Source organism: Arachis hypogaea, chromosome 15, assembly GCF_003086295.3.
Source record: "Arachis hypogaea cultivar Tifrunner chromosome 15, arahy.Tifrunner.gnm2.J5K5, whole genome shotgun sequence".
Classification (NCBI taxonomy): domain Eukaryota; kingdom Viridiplantae; phylum Streptophyta; class Magnoliopsida; order Fabales; family Fabaceae; genus Arachis; species Arachis hypogaea.
The window spans coordinates 157,024,202-157,040,954 of NC_092050.1; the positions used below are offsets into that span (position 1 = coordinate 157,024,202).

Here is a 16,753-nt window from a genome sequence, read left to right on the forward strand (position 1 = left end):
AGATTCAATACCAAGAGAGAGAACATCATAAAAGTGATTCTGAATGCCAAAATCGTGAAGCCACCAGCTCGGGCGGGAAACTACCAAGACCAAAGGTTCGTGGATAGAAGCAAGCATTGCGCCTTCCATTAGAAGTTCGGCCACACCACAGACGACTGCATTGTCGCAAAAGACCTCCTAGAAAGACTGGCGTGTCAAGGGCTTCTCGACAAATACGTCGAGAGTCGGAAGGCCAGAAGAACTATCTCGGACAGGGAGGAGAGCAAACAACCAGGGACGGACAAGAACAAAGAAGAACAGACCACCCCTGATCCACCAAGAGGCATCATCAGCCACATATCGGGAGGATACGTAGGCGGAGGTGAAACAAGCTCGGCCAGAAAATGAAGTTATAGGGCGATGCTAGCAATCGAGGGAACACTGCAGCCAAAAAAGGAGGAGGACCCGGATGTCACAATATCCTTCAATCAATCAGATTTCATATCAGCAAGCCCTAACCTCGATGACCCAGTGGTAATTTCCATCCAGGTCGGAGAGCTGTTGGTAAGGAAAACACCGCTGGACCCAAGTAGTAGCGCTGATGTTTTATTTTACTCTACCTTTAAAAAGATGCAATTATCAGAAAAACTGATACAGCCATCCTCGGGAGAGCTAATTGGGTTCTTCGGAGAAAGAGTCCCCATCATGGGACACATATGGCTGAGGACCACAATGGGAGAGATCCCTATGTCGAGGTCCGTTGATATTCAGTACCTAATAGTAGATTGTTATAGCCCTTATAATATTATAATTAAGAGGTCCGCCTTGAATATATTCAAAGCGGTGGTGTCCACATTACACCTGTGTGCAAGGTTCAGAAAACCGAATCAGTCATCAAACCGCTCTAGTCACTGGTTTACTGGTTCACTGGTCTAACTGGTCCAACCGATGGTTCAACCGGAAAAACCGTTTTAGAATAGAAATAATAAATAAATTATAAATACACATTCTAAAATATAATTATAGTCTAATATAAATTTTAAAATATCTTCAAAATTTAAGACACTACATAAAATATCATCAACCAAATACCATATGATCTTATCAAAATCCAAACTCAAAAGTTAAATAGTAATAAATTAAAAGCATATCTAAGTATTAAACAACTAAAGACTAAATAGTAATAAAAGCATTACTTGGTCATTTCAGTATAGAGTTCACATTCTAATTTTTAAACAACTAAAGACATTGTAACATAATATTCCTATGATATCTATACACCAACCTCTACTTTACAAAGCAGAGGCAGGTCCAGTTCCATCATTTGTGCTCTGTATTCTAACTTTAACAAAATGTAGATGACCTATGGCCACAATTCTGGCACACCATCTGCAAGTCTAGAATTAGCCATCTTTTTGGTAATCAGATTTTTCAACTCTATTTCTCCGGGAAACCTTCCTTCTTTCAGTTTGGAGAACACCTTCAAAAGAAACAAAGATTTAGAACAGGTTATGAAGAATTAAAAAGCATTGAAGATGACACATGTTACCATCCAAAAGGATACATAGGGAGGCAAAGTTTGACCAAGAAGAACTTTTCTAATTGATAAGAATACATCCTTGTTTTCATAATTAATTTACCACTGTCCCATTTGTTAGGGGTTATACAAGTAAACCCTATAAGAATTAGAGGAAGCAACTTGAATAACTCAATCATTGATATCAAGAAATACCAATGAAACAAAACTTAGAAGAATAGTTCATCACCCTAAGGTATACCCCAGTACCCAACATCAATAATCACAAATTACAAAATTGAAAATGATGGAACACAAGTGTAAAAGTGAAAAAGTGCAAAACAGCATTCAGCCAGTCAACAATTACAAAGCAGCAAAAGCGCAAAACACTAAAACACCAGTAGCCCTCTTCATCGTCTTCATGTTTCTGTATCAAGGTTCTGAAAACCAAAAAATTAATAGCAGCACAAAATTAATACTACCAACAGCATTCAGCAACAAAAATTATCATTCAGCAACAAACAACATTTGATTTGATTTCCATTTTACCATTAAGCAACAAACATAACAAAATAGTAACAGTAACAATTTATCCCTAACAAAATAGTAACAGCTTATCAGTAGTAATTTATCATCAATTAATAAGCCAGTAATAGAGTTAATCAATCAAGAGCAGGCCAGAACAAGCCAGAGTAGTGAGCAAAGCTAATCAACTAAGAACAAGCACTAAGCACTAACAAAGCATTCAATCTCAAGCACAAAGTAAAAAAAGAAAACAGCAACGCATCACTTAATAATCATCAAGCAATGAAAACAAAAACACTAAAAACGACTATCACTGACCATCGATGAACAAGCACGAAGAGGGTTTGATTTCTGAACAGACAATAAAAAAAACACGAAGAACAAGCCACTAGCAGTGAGTATTGACCTTCGACGGACGACGGAGAGCTGTTGAGCGCGCGGACGACGGCGACCAAGCGATTCGTGAGAGCGAACAGGGGTTGGTGAGATCGAAGTAGCGAACGCCGATAGCACGAAGATGGAAGTTCTTGAGTGCAACAGAGGCGACAGCAGCAGTTTCTCACTCCGACAGACGGCGACAAGATTGGTGGAGGCTAGGGTCTGCTTTCTTTGGTGGAGCTAGGGCATTTGCTGAAGGAAAGAGTTGGAGAAAGGAAGGGGGGTGAGGGGACAAACGCGTGCAATTCCTTTTCTTTCAACGAAGGAAGGAAACGGGGTCATTTCTTATAAACCGGTCGGGTTCTGGTCCGGTCTGACCGTCCGGTCTCGGCCGGTTCATATCCGATTTTTAAAATAGCGGTTTCTGTTAGTAACCCAAACCGTTTGAGCTGCCGGTTCACGGTTGGACCGGTTCGACCGGCCGGTCCGGTCCGGTTTTCAGAACATTGCCTGTGTGTCAAGTTTTCAGTGCAGGAAAACAAGATCGCTACAGTGTACGTTGATCACCAAAAAGCTCGGCGTGCTACAATGCCTGTCTAAAGCAAGCCCATACGAGGGAAACAGCTCGGCCCCAGGTCCAAGCCATACATAGCTCGGCTGAAGCTACAATGTTAGCCAATCTCGACCTGAGAGAAGACATCGGCGAAAGACCTCGTTCAATGGACAACCTTCACCAATTAACATTAACAGCAGATGAAAAGCAATACACATACATCGGAGAAGCACTGGAAGGGAATGAACGAGCAAGACTTATACACATACTGCGCCAGAACGCCGACCTATTCGCATGGACACCAGACGACATGCCGGGAATAAGCCCAGAAGTCATCTGCCACAGATTAGCAATCGACAAAACAGTCTGACCAGTGGCACAGAAGAAAAGAAATCTCGGAGAAGAGAAAAAACAAGCAGCACTTGAAGAAACCAAGAAGCTCCTCAACGCAGGCTTCATCAGAGAAATTCGCTTTACCACATGGCTATCAAACGTGGTAATGGTAAGGAAAATTTCAGGTAAATGGCGCATGTGCGTCGATTTTACAAACCTAAACAAAGCTTGCCCTAAAGATGCATATCCATTACCTTGCATTGATAAGTTAGTTGATAACGCTTCTGGTTTCAAAACCTTGAGTTTTATGGATGCCTACTCTGGTTATAACCAGATTTTGATGCACCCAGAAGACCAAAGTAAAACAGCTTTCATAACAGAACATGGAAATTTTTGTTACAAGGTAATGCCTTTTGGCTTAAAGAATGCATGTGCGACATATCAAAGATTAATGGACAAAGTATTCCAACAACAGATAGGCCGGAACATGGAAGTCTATGTAGATGATATGGTAGCAAAAACGCCTGCACAAGGGTCACACTGTGATTACTTGGTAGAAGTTTTCAAACAACTCTGAGCTTATAACATGAGGCTCAACCCAGATAAATGTGCTTTTGGAATCCATTGAGGGAAATTTCTTGGCTTCATGCTAACCTCACGAGGTATAGAAGCCAACCCAGAAAAATGCAATGCAGTACTGACCATGACAAGCCCAAAACAGTAAAAGAAGTCCAACAATTAGCAGGCAGAATAGCCGCTCTATCACGTTTCCTACCCGCAGTGGCAAACCGATCTTATCATTTCTTCCAGACGTTCTCTAAGGGCAAGAAATTCACATGGACAAACGAATGTGAGAATTCCTTTACAGAACTCAAACAGCTCTTAACATCACCTCCAATACTCCAGAGACCAGAGGCAGGTAAACCATTGTATTTGTATTTATCAGTATCTAACCATGCCATAAGCTCGGTCCTAGTGATAGAAACAGGAAAAAAGCAAAACCCAGTATACTTCATTAGCAAGGTATTACAGCCAACAGAAACAAGGTATCCGAAGATAGAACAGCTAGCGTTGGCGCTAGTCACCACGGCAAGAAGGCTGCAACATTACTTTCAAAGCCACACAATCATAGTACGAACAGACCAACCACTAAGGCAAATATTAATCAGACCCGAGCTTGCCGGACATCTAATAAAGTGGTCAATCGAACTATCCGAGTTCGACATTCAGTACGAGTCGAGAAAAGCTCTGAAGTCACAAGTACTTGCTGACTTCGTGTCAGAGATGACTAATGAGACCCAACACACAGCAGCCAGTTGGAGCATACATGTGGATGGAGCATCAAACAGAGAAGGAAGCGGAGCTGGGATATTGCTAAAAGAGGGAGAGAAAGTGATTGCCGAACAATCACTACAATTCCGCTTCAACACGAGTAACAACCAAGCAGAATAGGAAGCTCTGCTAGCGGGATTGAAGCTAGCCCAGCAACTCGGAATACCTCAGATAACAGTCTACTGCGACTCATCACTGGTAGTACATCAAATCAAAAGCGAGTACCAGGTAAAAGATCCTTTGTTAGAGAAATATTAGCTCATAACAAAGGATCTCATCTCAAAGTTCAGTAAATTTAATATTATCCATGTAAACCGAGAACAAAACACCAGGACTGACGTGTTATCCAAGTTAGCCACAACAAGGCAAACAGAAAACGCATCAGCACTGTCTCAGCTAACACTTGACAAGCCGAGTTTCGAGCAAGAAACAGTTTTAAACATCATGCAGGTCCGAGATTGGAGAACACCTTTTCTCACTTACATCAACACAGGTGCAATACCAGATGATGAGCCGAACTTGCCGCTCTTCCGAAGAAGATTAAGTTTCTATACAGTACTCGAAAATACACTGTACAGACAAGGACACTCTCAACCACTGCTCAAATGCATCAGCAAGGAGGAGGCCGAGGATGTCATGGCTGAAACACACGAAGGGGTCTGTGGAAACCACATCGGCGGCCGAGCATTGGCTGCAAAAAATATTACGAACAGGATACTATTGGCCAACGATAAAAAGGGACTGCATCTCTAAAGTCAAAGCATGCGATAATTGTCTAAAGCATGCCACCCTCTCAGAGACCCCGGCCGAAGAGCTCCACACAATAGAGGTAAGCTGGCCTTTCGATAGGTGGGGATTGGATATCCTCAGACCCTTTCCGAAAGCGCCAGGCCAGGTAAAGTTCCTTTTAGTATCAATAGACTATTTCTCTAAATGGATAGAAGCACAACCACTAGCACATATAACGGCAGAGAAAGTGCGATCTTTCTTATGGAAAAACATTATATGTAGATACGGTATCCCAAAAGAGATAATCTCGGACAATGGAAGACAATTTACCGACCATAAGCTCGCTGCCTTTTTAACAAATTTTAACATTAAACATCACTTCAGCTCAGTTGAGCACCCACAAACTAATGGACAAGTTGAATCAGCTAACAGAATTATCTTACAGGGCCTAAAGAAAAAGCTCGGCGAAGCCAAAGGCGAATGGGCCGACCTCATTCCAGAAATCCTATGGAGCTACAACACCAGCATTCAATCTGCTACAGGAAAAACTCCTTTCAAGCTGGTATATGGTGCAGAAGCACTGATCCCAGTAGAGGTCAGTGTCCCGACATTAAGGGCCGAGCTTTACGATCAATCAAACAACTTACAAGCTCGAACAGCCGAGCTGGATCTTGTGGAAAAAGAAAGAGACATCTCAGCCATAAAGCAGCGAGCCAGAAAACATTACATAGAGCAAAGACACAACAAAAGGGTGGTTCATAGGTCTTTCAACAAAGGGGACCTCGTACTCAGACGAACAGAGGAAGCTCGGAAACCTCCAGCACATGGCAAATTAGCAGCAAATTGGGAGGGACCATTCCGAGTTCTCCGAAGTCTCGGAAAGGGGGCTTACAAGCTAGAAGCCCTCAATGGAGACCAGCTTCCAGGAACATGGAATGTCTCCTCGCTAAGGGAATACCAATCATGACACATGCTGTAAACACGCGAATGATGGTACTCTTTTTCCCCTCCGAAGTTTTTTTTCCAAAAAACACATGGGTTTTACTTGGAGAGGGTTTTAACGAGGCCGGACGCCACAAACCATCATACCAATGTAACTTACATTGCAATCAAACACATTTTTTATTGGCAGTTAGCATATATCCCACTCGGATAAACGTGCAAAATAATCCGAGCTTCATAATCAGAATCCAAAATACGTATACCGAGTATATCACTCGGAGAAATACAAACAAGCGAAACAACACTAAATTGTCCAAACGAAGCCTAAAGGCTCACTCCACCATACCAAAGCTACCGCTCTCCTTATCGATAAGAAATGGCAACAGATAGCCATCTCCAATACATACACGCAATTGTTATCACAACACAGCATATCATCATCATAACTTTGCCAAAATATCATATTCTATAAAAAACTAAACAAGTCACTGTCAAACCGAGCTATATACTCGGAAACCAAAATATCAAGACCGAGAATGATACTCGGAATCATCCAAAATAACCAGAACAGTCAGAAACAAGTCTAAAATCCAAAACACCATAAACAATGTCTACAAAATAAGAGCATAAAATAAAGGCCTAATCTGCCTTATCACCAATGCTAGAACCACCACTCTCCTTCTCAGCGGCTTCATCATCCACAAGCTCTCCGTTAGCTACCACCTTTATAATATCCAGCTTTGAAGCATCAACCTCTGGAAACAGAACCTTAACCTGAGAAGCAGCGCGTTCGAAGCCTTTAGCGAAGGCTTCATACACTTCACCTTCCAATTCCTTTACACGAGCAGATAGCTTACCATTTTCTGACTCCAGAGTCTTCACTCGCGAAGAAGAAGACATATGAACACGCTTCTCCTCCTCAAGCTTTAATTGCACCTGCTCCATGGAGGAAGACAGCTCAGAGATCTTTTTCTCTTTTTCTTTAATAATACCAGACAGCTCTTTAAGATGTGACGCCTCCTTCTCGTCTCGGCCCAAAGCAAGCTCTTGTGCCCTACCAATGGCAACAATCCGAGCACCAATCACCTGCAAAGGAAAAGGATCAGTAGCAACACCATAAAAGAATACAAATAACATTAAAAACAGGTAAACAAATATACCTGAAGAAAATGACTAACACCAGCTCGACCAACCTCATCGATCATTTTCATATCATCTGGAAAACAACAGAGCTCGTTAGCCATTGTACTAAAGGAATAGAGCTTCGCCCACAACGACTTCCCATGCTCGTTCTCATCATATCCATGAAGCCTCTTCTGTGACTCGTAGGCAAACTCCACCATTTGGAGAATCATGAAAGAATCACCCTTGCCCTCCAATACCTCGGCAACACTACCCTTCGCCTGACCCCTCTTACGCTTTGACTTTTGAACAGGACCATACTGCACAGCAGCAGCAGCAAGACCTTTCCCCACATTGGAAGAAACTTCCTTTTCACTTTTCTTGCGTTGGTTGAAGAAAGACTTCAACCCCGCAGTGGTAATGGTGGGAGCTTTCTCGGCTGAAAACCACAAGCAAACCAAATTAGAGTCAACATATCAAAGCAGAGAAGGAAACAAACATAGTAAAACAATTTACCTATATAATCATACACAGCCTGTCTATCAGTATCCCATTTCAATATTTCAGCAACTGACAACAAACCCTTCGGACCCAAAGACTTAAACAAAAAATCCATTACAATATCATCATCAAGAAGCCTATCATCTACATCCAGTGCTTGATACGGCTCGGCACACCAGAACAAGGGGAACCTTTCCACTAAATGTTCGTTCAAATAAAAGGGAAAATCCTCGGGTACACTCCTAACCTTCACAAACATAGATTTGAATTCCTTATACGATGATTTATACAGGCCAAATATCGCACGACGGGGGTAGCTACTAAGGTTCACCCATAAGCCCCGATTTACCCCTTTCGCCTGAAATAACGAGAAAAACAACCTAAGAGACGGCGGACGGTCTAGCAGCTCCATCAATATTTCGAACGCCCGAACAAAGCCCCAGGAATTAGGGTGAAGCTGAGTTGGGGCACAGTTCAACCAATACAAAACCCCACACTCGAACTCGGTAAAGGAAAGTCTCACACCCAGCTCAATGAATAGACAGCTATACATGTAGAAAAAGGACCAATCATCTAATCGGTCACAGACCCGGTCATCCCTCCCACAAGGCAACAATTCTATCCTAACATTACTACCATCCCTGACCCAAATATTCGACCCCAGCAACCTCACCGACTCCTCATCATCAAACTGAGATGCGCGCTCCCTTACCCTAGCATCAATCCAGTCATAAGAATCTACCACATTACAGTTCGCCATCAAGGACAAGAAAAAGAAAAACACAAGAAAACAAAGAAGAAACGAAGAAAGAATCACAACTGACCTTGCTTACTCATTTTTCAGACAAGGAGAGAAAATAACCTTTATCCCAGAACTCAGCAGTTTGAAAAGAAAAAAGAAGTGAAAACAACATATAACTTCTATAAAACAAACGGTTACTAACCCTGTGCATTTACTCCAGATTGACAAAAAAGAGGGAAGCATTAAAACCACTACTAAATCCAACGGACAGGGGTGCCTAGAAAAGCGGGACAGTTTCACATCAATAATGTCATGATGGTGCGCAGAACAAAGCCACCACTACAGGAAACGTTTTGAATTTTGAACAAGACCAAGCCGAGCTTGGGGGCTGCAAGGAGTATATACGACAAACAACTCAGCGACCGAGGATTGCGGTACTCCTGGTTCGAAAGCTCGCCATGGTCCTGTCCAAACCAAGACAAGCTTGGGGGCTATGATACGTCACCCTTATCCTCGGCCGCCCGAAAAGCTCGGCAGGTGAGCAAATAAGCTCGGTCTCGCATCAGCCGCCTGGAAAGCTCGGCACGAAAGCAGGCAGGAACGGCCTCACCCATTTGAAAATAAGAGACGTGCTCAGCAAACCTAATCACTAAAACAGAACATCATAACCAACCTATAAACTAGGACTTATCCACAGCAAACGGATAAAACAACTCCTATAAAGCCGAGCTAATATCATCGGCTAACGTTCATGTTCTCTCACTCTCAGTCTTCATACTTACTTAATTACTCTCACTCGAGATTATCACTAACTTGAGCGTCGGAGTATCTTTTGCAGGTATTCTCGCCACAGTGTTCGTTCCAGGCCGACGTATAGCTCTTCCTCTCCGACAGCCGCTTGCTCAGAGTCGCTAAGCTTGGCCACCTCAGTGCCAGGATGAAACAATAGGAATGCTTGAATCTTCAATAATAAAAACCAAGCCCCTGCTTCCATAGCTTTCAAAGTCAGATTCTTAGTCGAAGAATTTCAAATTGTCTTGTCTTTCAATTTCTAGCAAAGTTCCTTTTTGATTGAATACAAATGGACTCAACCGAACATTGAATTTGTAAAAATTAATTGTGACGGAAGTATTTTTCCTAGCTATAAGAAAGTTGAATATGAATGTGTTCTTTGTGATAAAGATGGTGTATAGATTTCAGGGAGTGCAGAAAAGGTTCATGGTTCAAGTGTGCTCCACACAAAGTTGGTATGGATTGATGTTGGTGCTAGAACATAGTGTTCGAAATATTGTGTGCCAGACCAACTTAATTGATGCATATTCCCTTGTTAACATTAATCCCTCTTTAAGACCACTGTGAATCATAATTTTTTTTTCCAGATTTTTTGAGCTTAAGATGTGCAGAAAAAATTCTTCTTTAATTTGATATTATTCATTGTGAAACTAATAAAGTTACTGATCTTTTAGCAAAATATAGTGCACAAAAAATGACTGACCAATATACTTAATTACAACCTCTGCTGCAAGTGTTGTATCTAATGTAGCATGATTTAATTTAGTTTTATTTTTTTTATTCTTTTTCTTTTGTTTTTCGTTACCTCACCCCAAAAAAAAAAGACTATGGGCCTTTCTAATAGACTGTTAAAAGAATTTTTAAAAATAAAATAAAATAAAAATAACAATAAATTCGAATATAATTAATTGAAGTAAGTCTAAATTACCCATTTAATGTTTAGTATGTAGTCAAAATAGTTTTGTAATAAGAAGTGTAAAGTATCGTTTTTGTCCCTAAAGTTTGGGATAAATTCTATTTGTGTCTCTAATATTTATAAAAGTGATTCAATGTTATCTTGCCGTTAATTACACATCATGAATGCTTTAATTTGAGTTTTAAAAATCTCTTCTTGAAGTTAGAATACAAATGTCTATCATAGAATCGATGATCTACTCCGAAAAATAGCTTATCAAAAGTTGAAACTAATTTCTACAACATTTACATAATTTACTTTTCTAAGGGACATAATTGAATCTAAACACAATTAGTGAGTATAATATTAAAATCTAACACATCCAAGTGAGACTTAATTGAAAATGAATACATTCAAGTGAGAATAATTGAAAAATATAATCTGATTTGTTAGTATAATTGATAGTAGGATAATATTAAATCACTTTTATAAACGTTAGGGATACAAATATGACGATTTAAATGTTAGAGATACAAATAGGACTTACTCTAAACATTGAGGACAAAAATGATAAGAATTAGTTTTTCAAAATTTATTTAACGTGAATCAAATTAATATACCAAAACAAAAAGTACCCCCAAAAAATCACCACAATCCCCAAGGCCATGTATACTTCCTAGTTCCTTCTCCTTTTACTCAAATACATTAAACTCTTCATAATGATGCAGACAATCATGGGAAATAGATTATTTAACAGTCAATATTTAGTATATAGTAAATTGTTATGAGAAGCTAGTTTTAATGATGAAAACCAATTAACACTTATAGATCTTCACAACTGAATGACTTGGAGATTATTCCATTCATCGGAATGTTGAAAATGAAGATTTTTTCTTCTGAAGTGACCAACTACGTGATCTCAATCATGTACACTTGAATAGTAATATTTCATAATAAGAATATAATTGATTTAATTCTAACATTAAATTGTTTTATTGAAATAGATAAAAAATAATAATTAAATCAATTTATAAGTTAAATTCCTTATTTTTTATAAAATTTTGTTGAAATTTAAATAAAGGGCTATATACATAAGTATTAGCTCATCATAGGTGTCCCACATTTTTTATTTTGGTTGTACACGGTATTTCCCAACTCGATACGTCAAGGACTAATCCGTTGCACATCTGAGCTTCATTTGCGGATCTGAGCTCTATTTAAGGGTCTGTCGCTGGCCAATGAGTTACTACATACATAAAGTGGGATTTAAATACCCGACATTTGCTTAAACAGACCAATGAACTGAGCATTCGACCAACCCAAGTTGGTTGTCCCACATTTTTTATTTAACAAAACTAAAGCTATCCCCAAATTGTAGAAATGCATGGAGGAGTTTTATTATACACAAGAGCGGAGAGAAGAATAGGTGGTGGTGGACCTTGGATTTAAGGAGAATAGACGGGTATGGAGAGACAAAGAGAATGATAATGATGACGGTAGATGAGTTTAGAAAGAAATAAATAATAAAAGTCAAATATTTTTGGAATTTTGAAAAATATGGTATGATATATTTCATAATTAAATTTATAGGGATCAATGGAATTTAAATGAAAAACTGGATTGGGATTAAAAGCGATTTATATTAGCAGACTTGATTTAACGAAAATTTGGATACTAATTTGACTTGTTAATAAAAATTAAGAGATTATTTTAATTATTTATTATTTTCAAATAGTATAATTTTATTAAAATTATTAATTATTTGTTTAAAATAATATATATTAATATATAATGATTAATCTTTTTATGTGTAAGTAAAGTATATTGGGTATATAAAATACTTAAATGGCTGGATAATGATTTTATAAATAAATTAATAAAATTAGAGAAGCTTTACTGCTTTAGACGAAATGAACGAAGCAAAAAGATTTATTTAGTTGTTAATAGAATAATAATAATTAGTGGTAGGTGTTGGCATCGTTGAGAAAAAGGCTTTTGGTGAATTTGAAAACACACATGAAAACAAAGCAGTCTCAGCAAAGTAAGCGCTGTTTGTAGCTGTTGTTGTTGTTGTTGTTGTTGGGAGGGGGTTTCTGTCCCAATCCTCACACAACACGTAACACGCACGGGGACACCGCTCTCTGAAACTGGTGAGTGGTTTTGGTTTCTGCTGTGGATCTGGGGTTGTTTAGCGAGCTCTGAATTCTGATTTCACTTCTTGTCTTTTGTTGTTTTTCGCTTCTGGGTTTTGCTGCTTTTCTCCTTTGGGTCTTGTTTTTCAAAGGATCATGTGTGTCTCTTCTGGAAATTCAGCTTCAATTTTTGTTTTTTGGAAGGGGGGTGGGGGGAGGGGATTAGATTACTACCTTGGGGTGTGGTAGAAGGTGTGGTAGAATCTGTTTCAAAGTTTTTATTTTGCTGAAATTGTGAGCTAGGGGGAGCTAGAATATTGAAATTATTGCAACTTTTGATCTCAGTGGTTTGAATTGTTCAATGAACCTTGCCCTATTTCAGCATTGTTTTGTGAAGTGGTTGATTATCATTGCCGTGGTTTTTCTTTTGCAGATCAACTGCTCTGTTTGAATTAAAAAAGAGAGAGAGGTGGTCCTCGCTGGTTCAGGTTCATGGTATCGTGTGCCTTACGCGGAGTCTCTTTGTCAACATATTTTGGCTTTTAAAGCTTGAAAAAAGGGGTTTTGGTGTATGACTGTCTCAGCAAGAAAATCAAAGGCTTCCCCTTTGTGCTTGGTAATACTGTTTTGTTAAAAGGGTAGTTTCAATATCCTGAACTAGAAATTTCAACTATCACTTCTGGGTTTTGACCTTTTGTTGAGGAGCGAGGATTTGTGTTTTGGTATGGCTATTGCCAAGAGTAACAACAGTAGCAGCAATGAACCTTCTACTTCATACAAGTGTTACAAAGTAGCAGGCTTGACCGAAACCATATTAGAGACAAATCATACTGCTAATTTGAAAGATCGATATGTTCTTGGGGAACAGTTAGGCTGGGGACAATTTGGTGTCATCAGAGCTTGTTCTGATAAGCTGACAGGAGAGCTTTTGGCGTGCAAATCAATTGCTAAGGATAGGTTGGTTACGTCAGAGGATCTGCGAAGCGTGAAGCTTGAGATCGAGATCATGGCTAGGTTGTCTGGGCACCCGAATGTGGTCGATCTCAAAGCTGTTTATGAAGAAGAAGATTTTGTTCATTTGGTGATGGAGCTTTGTGCTGGAGGGGAGCTGTTCCACAGGTTAGAGAAGCACGGGCAGTTTTCTGAATCTGAAGCCAGGGTTATCTTTAGGCACCTTATGAAGGTGGTTTTGTATTGTCATGAAAATGGTGTTGTTCATAGAGATTTGAAGCCCGAGAATATTCTCCTTGCTACTAGAGCATCATCATCTCCAATCAAATTGGCCGATTTTGGGCTCGCAACCTACATCAAACCTGGTACTTCCATCCTTGCAGATTATTAGTCTTCTTTTGCTCAAGCGGAAAAAAACAATATGTGATATTTATCCTAAGATGTTGCGCTTTGTTTAAGCAGGACAAAGTTTGCATGGGCTAGTTGGGAGTCCGTTCTATATCGCTCCTGAGGTATTGGCAGGTTCATATAACCAGGCTGCTGATGTGTGGAGTGCAGGGGTTATTCTTTACATTCTATTAAGCGGGATGCCTCCATTTTGGGGGAAGACCAAATCCCAGATATTCGATGCTGTTAAGGCGGCTTCCCTAAGGTTTCCTTCCGACCCTTGGGACCACATTTCTCAGTCAGCGAAGGATTTGATCAGGGGAATGCTCTGTACAGAACCTTCTCGAAGGCTTACCGCCGAGGAGGTTTTAGGTAATTTTTTCTTTCCTTGGGCTGTTAATGTGAATCTAGTGAAGCTGTTTTGTTTAGATTTGTTATTGAAGTAGTAAGAGAGCATTTTAGAATTTAGACAAGTAGGATGATCACAAATCTACCAAGATGATATTATTACTCAAAATTGAATGTGAAAAGGCATACATTTACCATATATGTATCACATAACTCCCACAAACCTTCGCCGTCTTTTTTCTTTTACCTAATATTTGAAAGATATAAATATCACCTCGTGCATTTATAAATACTCAGCATGTTTTCTTAGGCATTCCCCCAGATTTCTCTTTTTCAATGTTGTAATATTTTACCACCATGAAGCGCAAGAGTTTTGTTTTTGATATCTCTAACTCATCAATTGGTTACATGAAGAGCAAATGATATCATATGTTATTTGTTGGCTTTTTTTTTTTTTTCAAAGGTTGTGTGCTTCTTGTTTTGATGATATTCAGGGAAAACATTTTTAGTGGATTAGGTAACTTTGCACTAAAGAAAACATTTTAAAGTATTGCTATGTTGTAATTACAATTACATCTTACACTCTTTCTATTATTCTTTATCGAACACAAGTTAATTAGATGGATTGTAGTTCTTATTTAATATGTTTTAACCCTCGTGAACCACTCCCAAGCGATAAAAAGCACAGGAAGAAGAATAAGACACAAAATGAGAAAGAAATCAAATAATATATTTTCTGATGCTCTTATGAACTTCCCCTTCATAGATCATTGCTGGATGGAAAGCAATCAAACAGATCCTGAACAACTAAGTGAGCATAAAACCGGAAGTTGTGAAGAATGGGATGTTGGTGGTGGCTCATTCTCTGCCTCTTTTATGTCCAGGAGTCAGGATATCAGCTTTGGTGCTGGTTCGCCTACTTGTGATGCTCAATCACCTACATTCACATGCAGATCATCATTTTCGTCGTTTCTCGTGGAACCAGTTACTCCTTGTTTGGTTTCTGGTGGGTTTTCATTTCAGAGCACCAAAGATTCCGAAGGCTTGGAATTTTCTTCTCCTGTTCAATCAATGCTCAGCTTTTCATTTATTAGTCCCCGTTCCGTTGTTGAGCAAAAGAGCTGTAAATTGGAGCGCTCAACTAACACAGCTGCAATAGATACGCTTCCTGGAGGTATGTGTAAATGTTTTTTGTTTAACTTTATTTACTTTTTCTTAGATACTCCAGTCTGATTATGTTCGCGATTTATTCCAGAAGCAAGCTTGGGAAATTTGCTTCTTGTATCGGATTCTCCCTCTTGCATCGTCGGACTTGATGTTAAAGAATCGAACCGCAAGCCTGCAGAGACTAAAAGGGCAGGTGGAGTGAATGGACAACGGGTAATGGGAATCCACAACAAGAGAAACCGGACAATTGGACTTGGCGATTGCGAGCAACTAGATCTTGTGGTGACTGAGTCAATCATCCGCTGGTCGTCGTGCACACAACTCCCTACATCTTTGAGATCATCACTTGTCTGCTAAAACCAGATAGACTTCTTGAGAGATTAATCAAACAGCTCCATGTTGTGCCTAAGTGGGCGCATACCTGCACAAATTTTGCCTAACGCATTGTATATGTTTTCTCTTTTGCGTTGTTGATACTGTCTTCTTGCTGGTGTGATGCTGTGATTTGTAGTATAGATTCTGATTGAGTTCTAATTGCTCAGTTTCTTGTTTTTCCTTCATTCCCCTTTTAATGTTAAGTAGCTTGTTAAGTGTATGTTATAATCGGGTTTCTATACTTAATGATAAAGCTGCATGGCATGCTTTTGAGTTTTGAGCGTATTTCCTGATTTAATTTCTTTTATTCATTAAATCAGATATATTAGCAAATCAATTATAACTAATTGATTTGATTAATTTATTATATGTATAATAGAGCTACAAATAAAACAGGGAACATAGATGTTGTGGGATGAATTGAAACTGCAAAGAGATTTGGCCTATGGAAGAGGTGTGTGCTTGATAACCCTCTTCTATATATATTTTTTTAATGCCTATTGCAGAAATCTAAATATGATGCTATGTAATTTTTATTTTTTAAAGATGAAAACTATAACTGAGTCCATCTGTATTTTATTTTTTACTTATAGATTTTTTCCCTTAAATTTGTTACCTTATGTGTGCTTAAACCTCAACTATAGATGCCACATTAGCATCATTGTTTGTCATCATAGCTGCTTCTATTAACGGAGACAAATTTACCTCAAGTTTTGGCAATTTTATCAAGTATTATAATTTTCTTATCGCATTTTTTTTTTCATTTTCTACTTTTAAATTATTTCTATAGACGTTTAAATCTTTGAGAAGCAATTTTTGGTAATTTACTCAATTTTAATAAATTTCATTAGTTGAATTAAAAATGGAAAAGAATCTATTTTATTCATAGTTGTTAAAATCTCGATTTAACTCTTAAAATCTTCTGATATTATGATTTTAAACAAATTAATTAATTTTATTATTTGATTTTATTATTTAAACTTATTACAATTCCATGTTTTAGTACTTAATTTGCTTTTTCGATTTCGCATAAAATCTCAACGAAAAGTTTATG

General features: G+C 38.8%; 1 protein-coding gene across 1 annotated transcript; it reads left to right on the forward strand.

Annotated features, from left to right (window-relative positions):
• Positions 1 to 12,190: 12,190 nt before the first annotated feature.
• Positions 12,191 to 15,984, forward strand: LOC112751707 (calcium-dependent protein kinase 26). The gene is made up of 5 exons (XM_025800929.3): positions 12,191 to 12,489; positions 12,905 to 13,787; positions 13,885 to 14,181; positions 14,924 to 15,331; positions 15,413 to 15,984. The coding sequence occupies exons 2-5, from the start codon at positions 13,196 to 13,198 to the stop codon at positions 15,679 to 15,681; spliced, it is 1,566 nt and encodes a 521-aa protein (XP_025656714.1). The 5' UTR covers positions 12,191 to 12,489; positions 12,905 to 13,195; the 3' UTR covers positions 15,682 to 15,984.
• Positions 15,985 to 16,753: the final 769 nt, after the last annotated feature.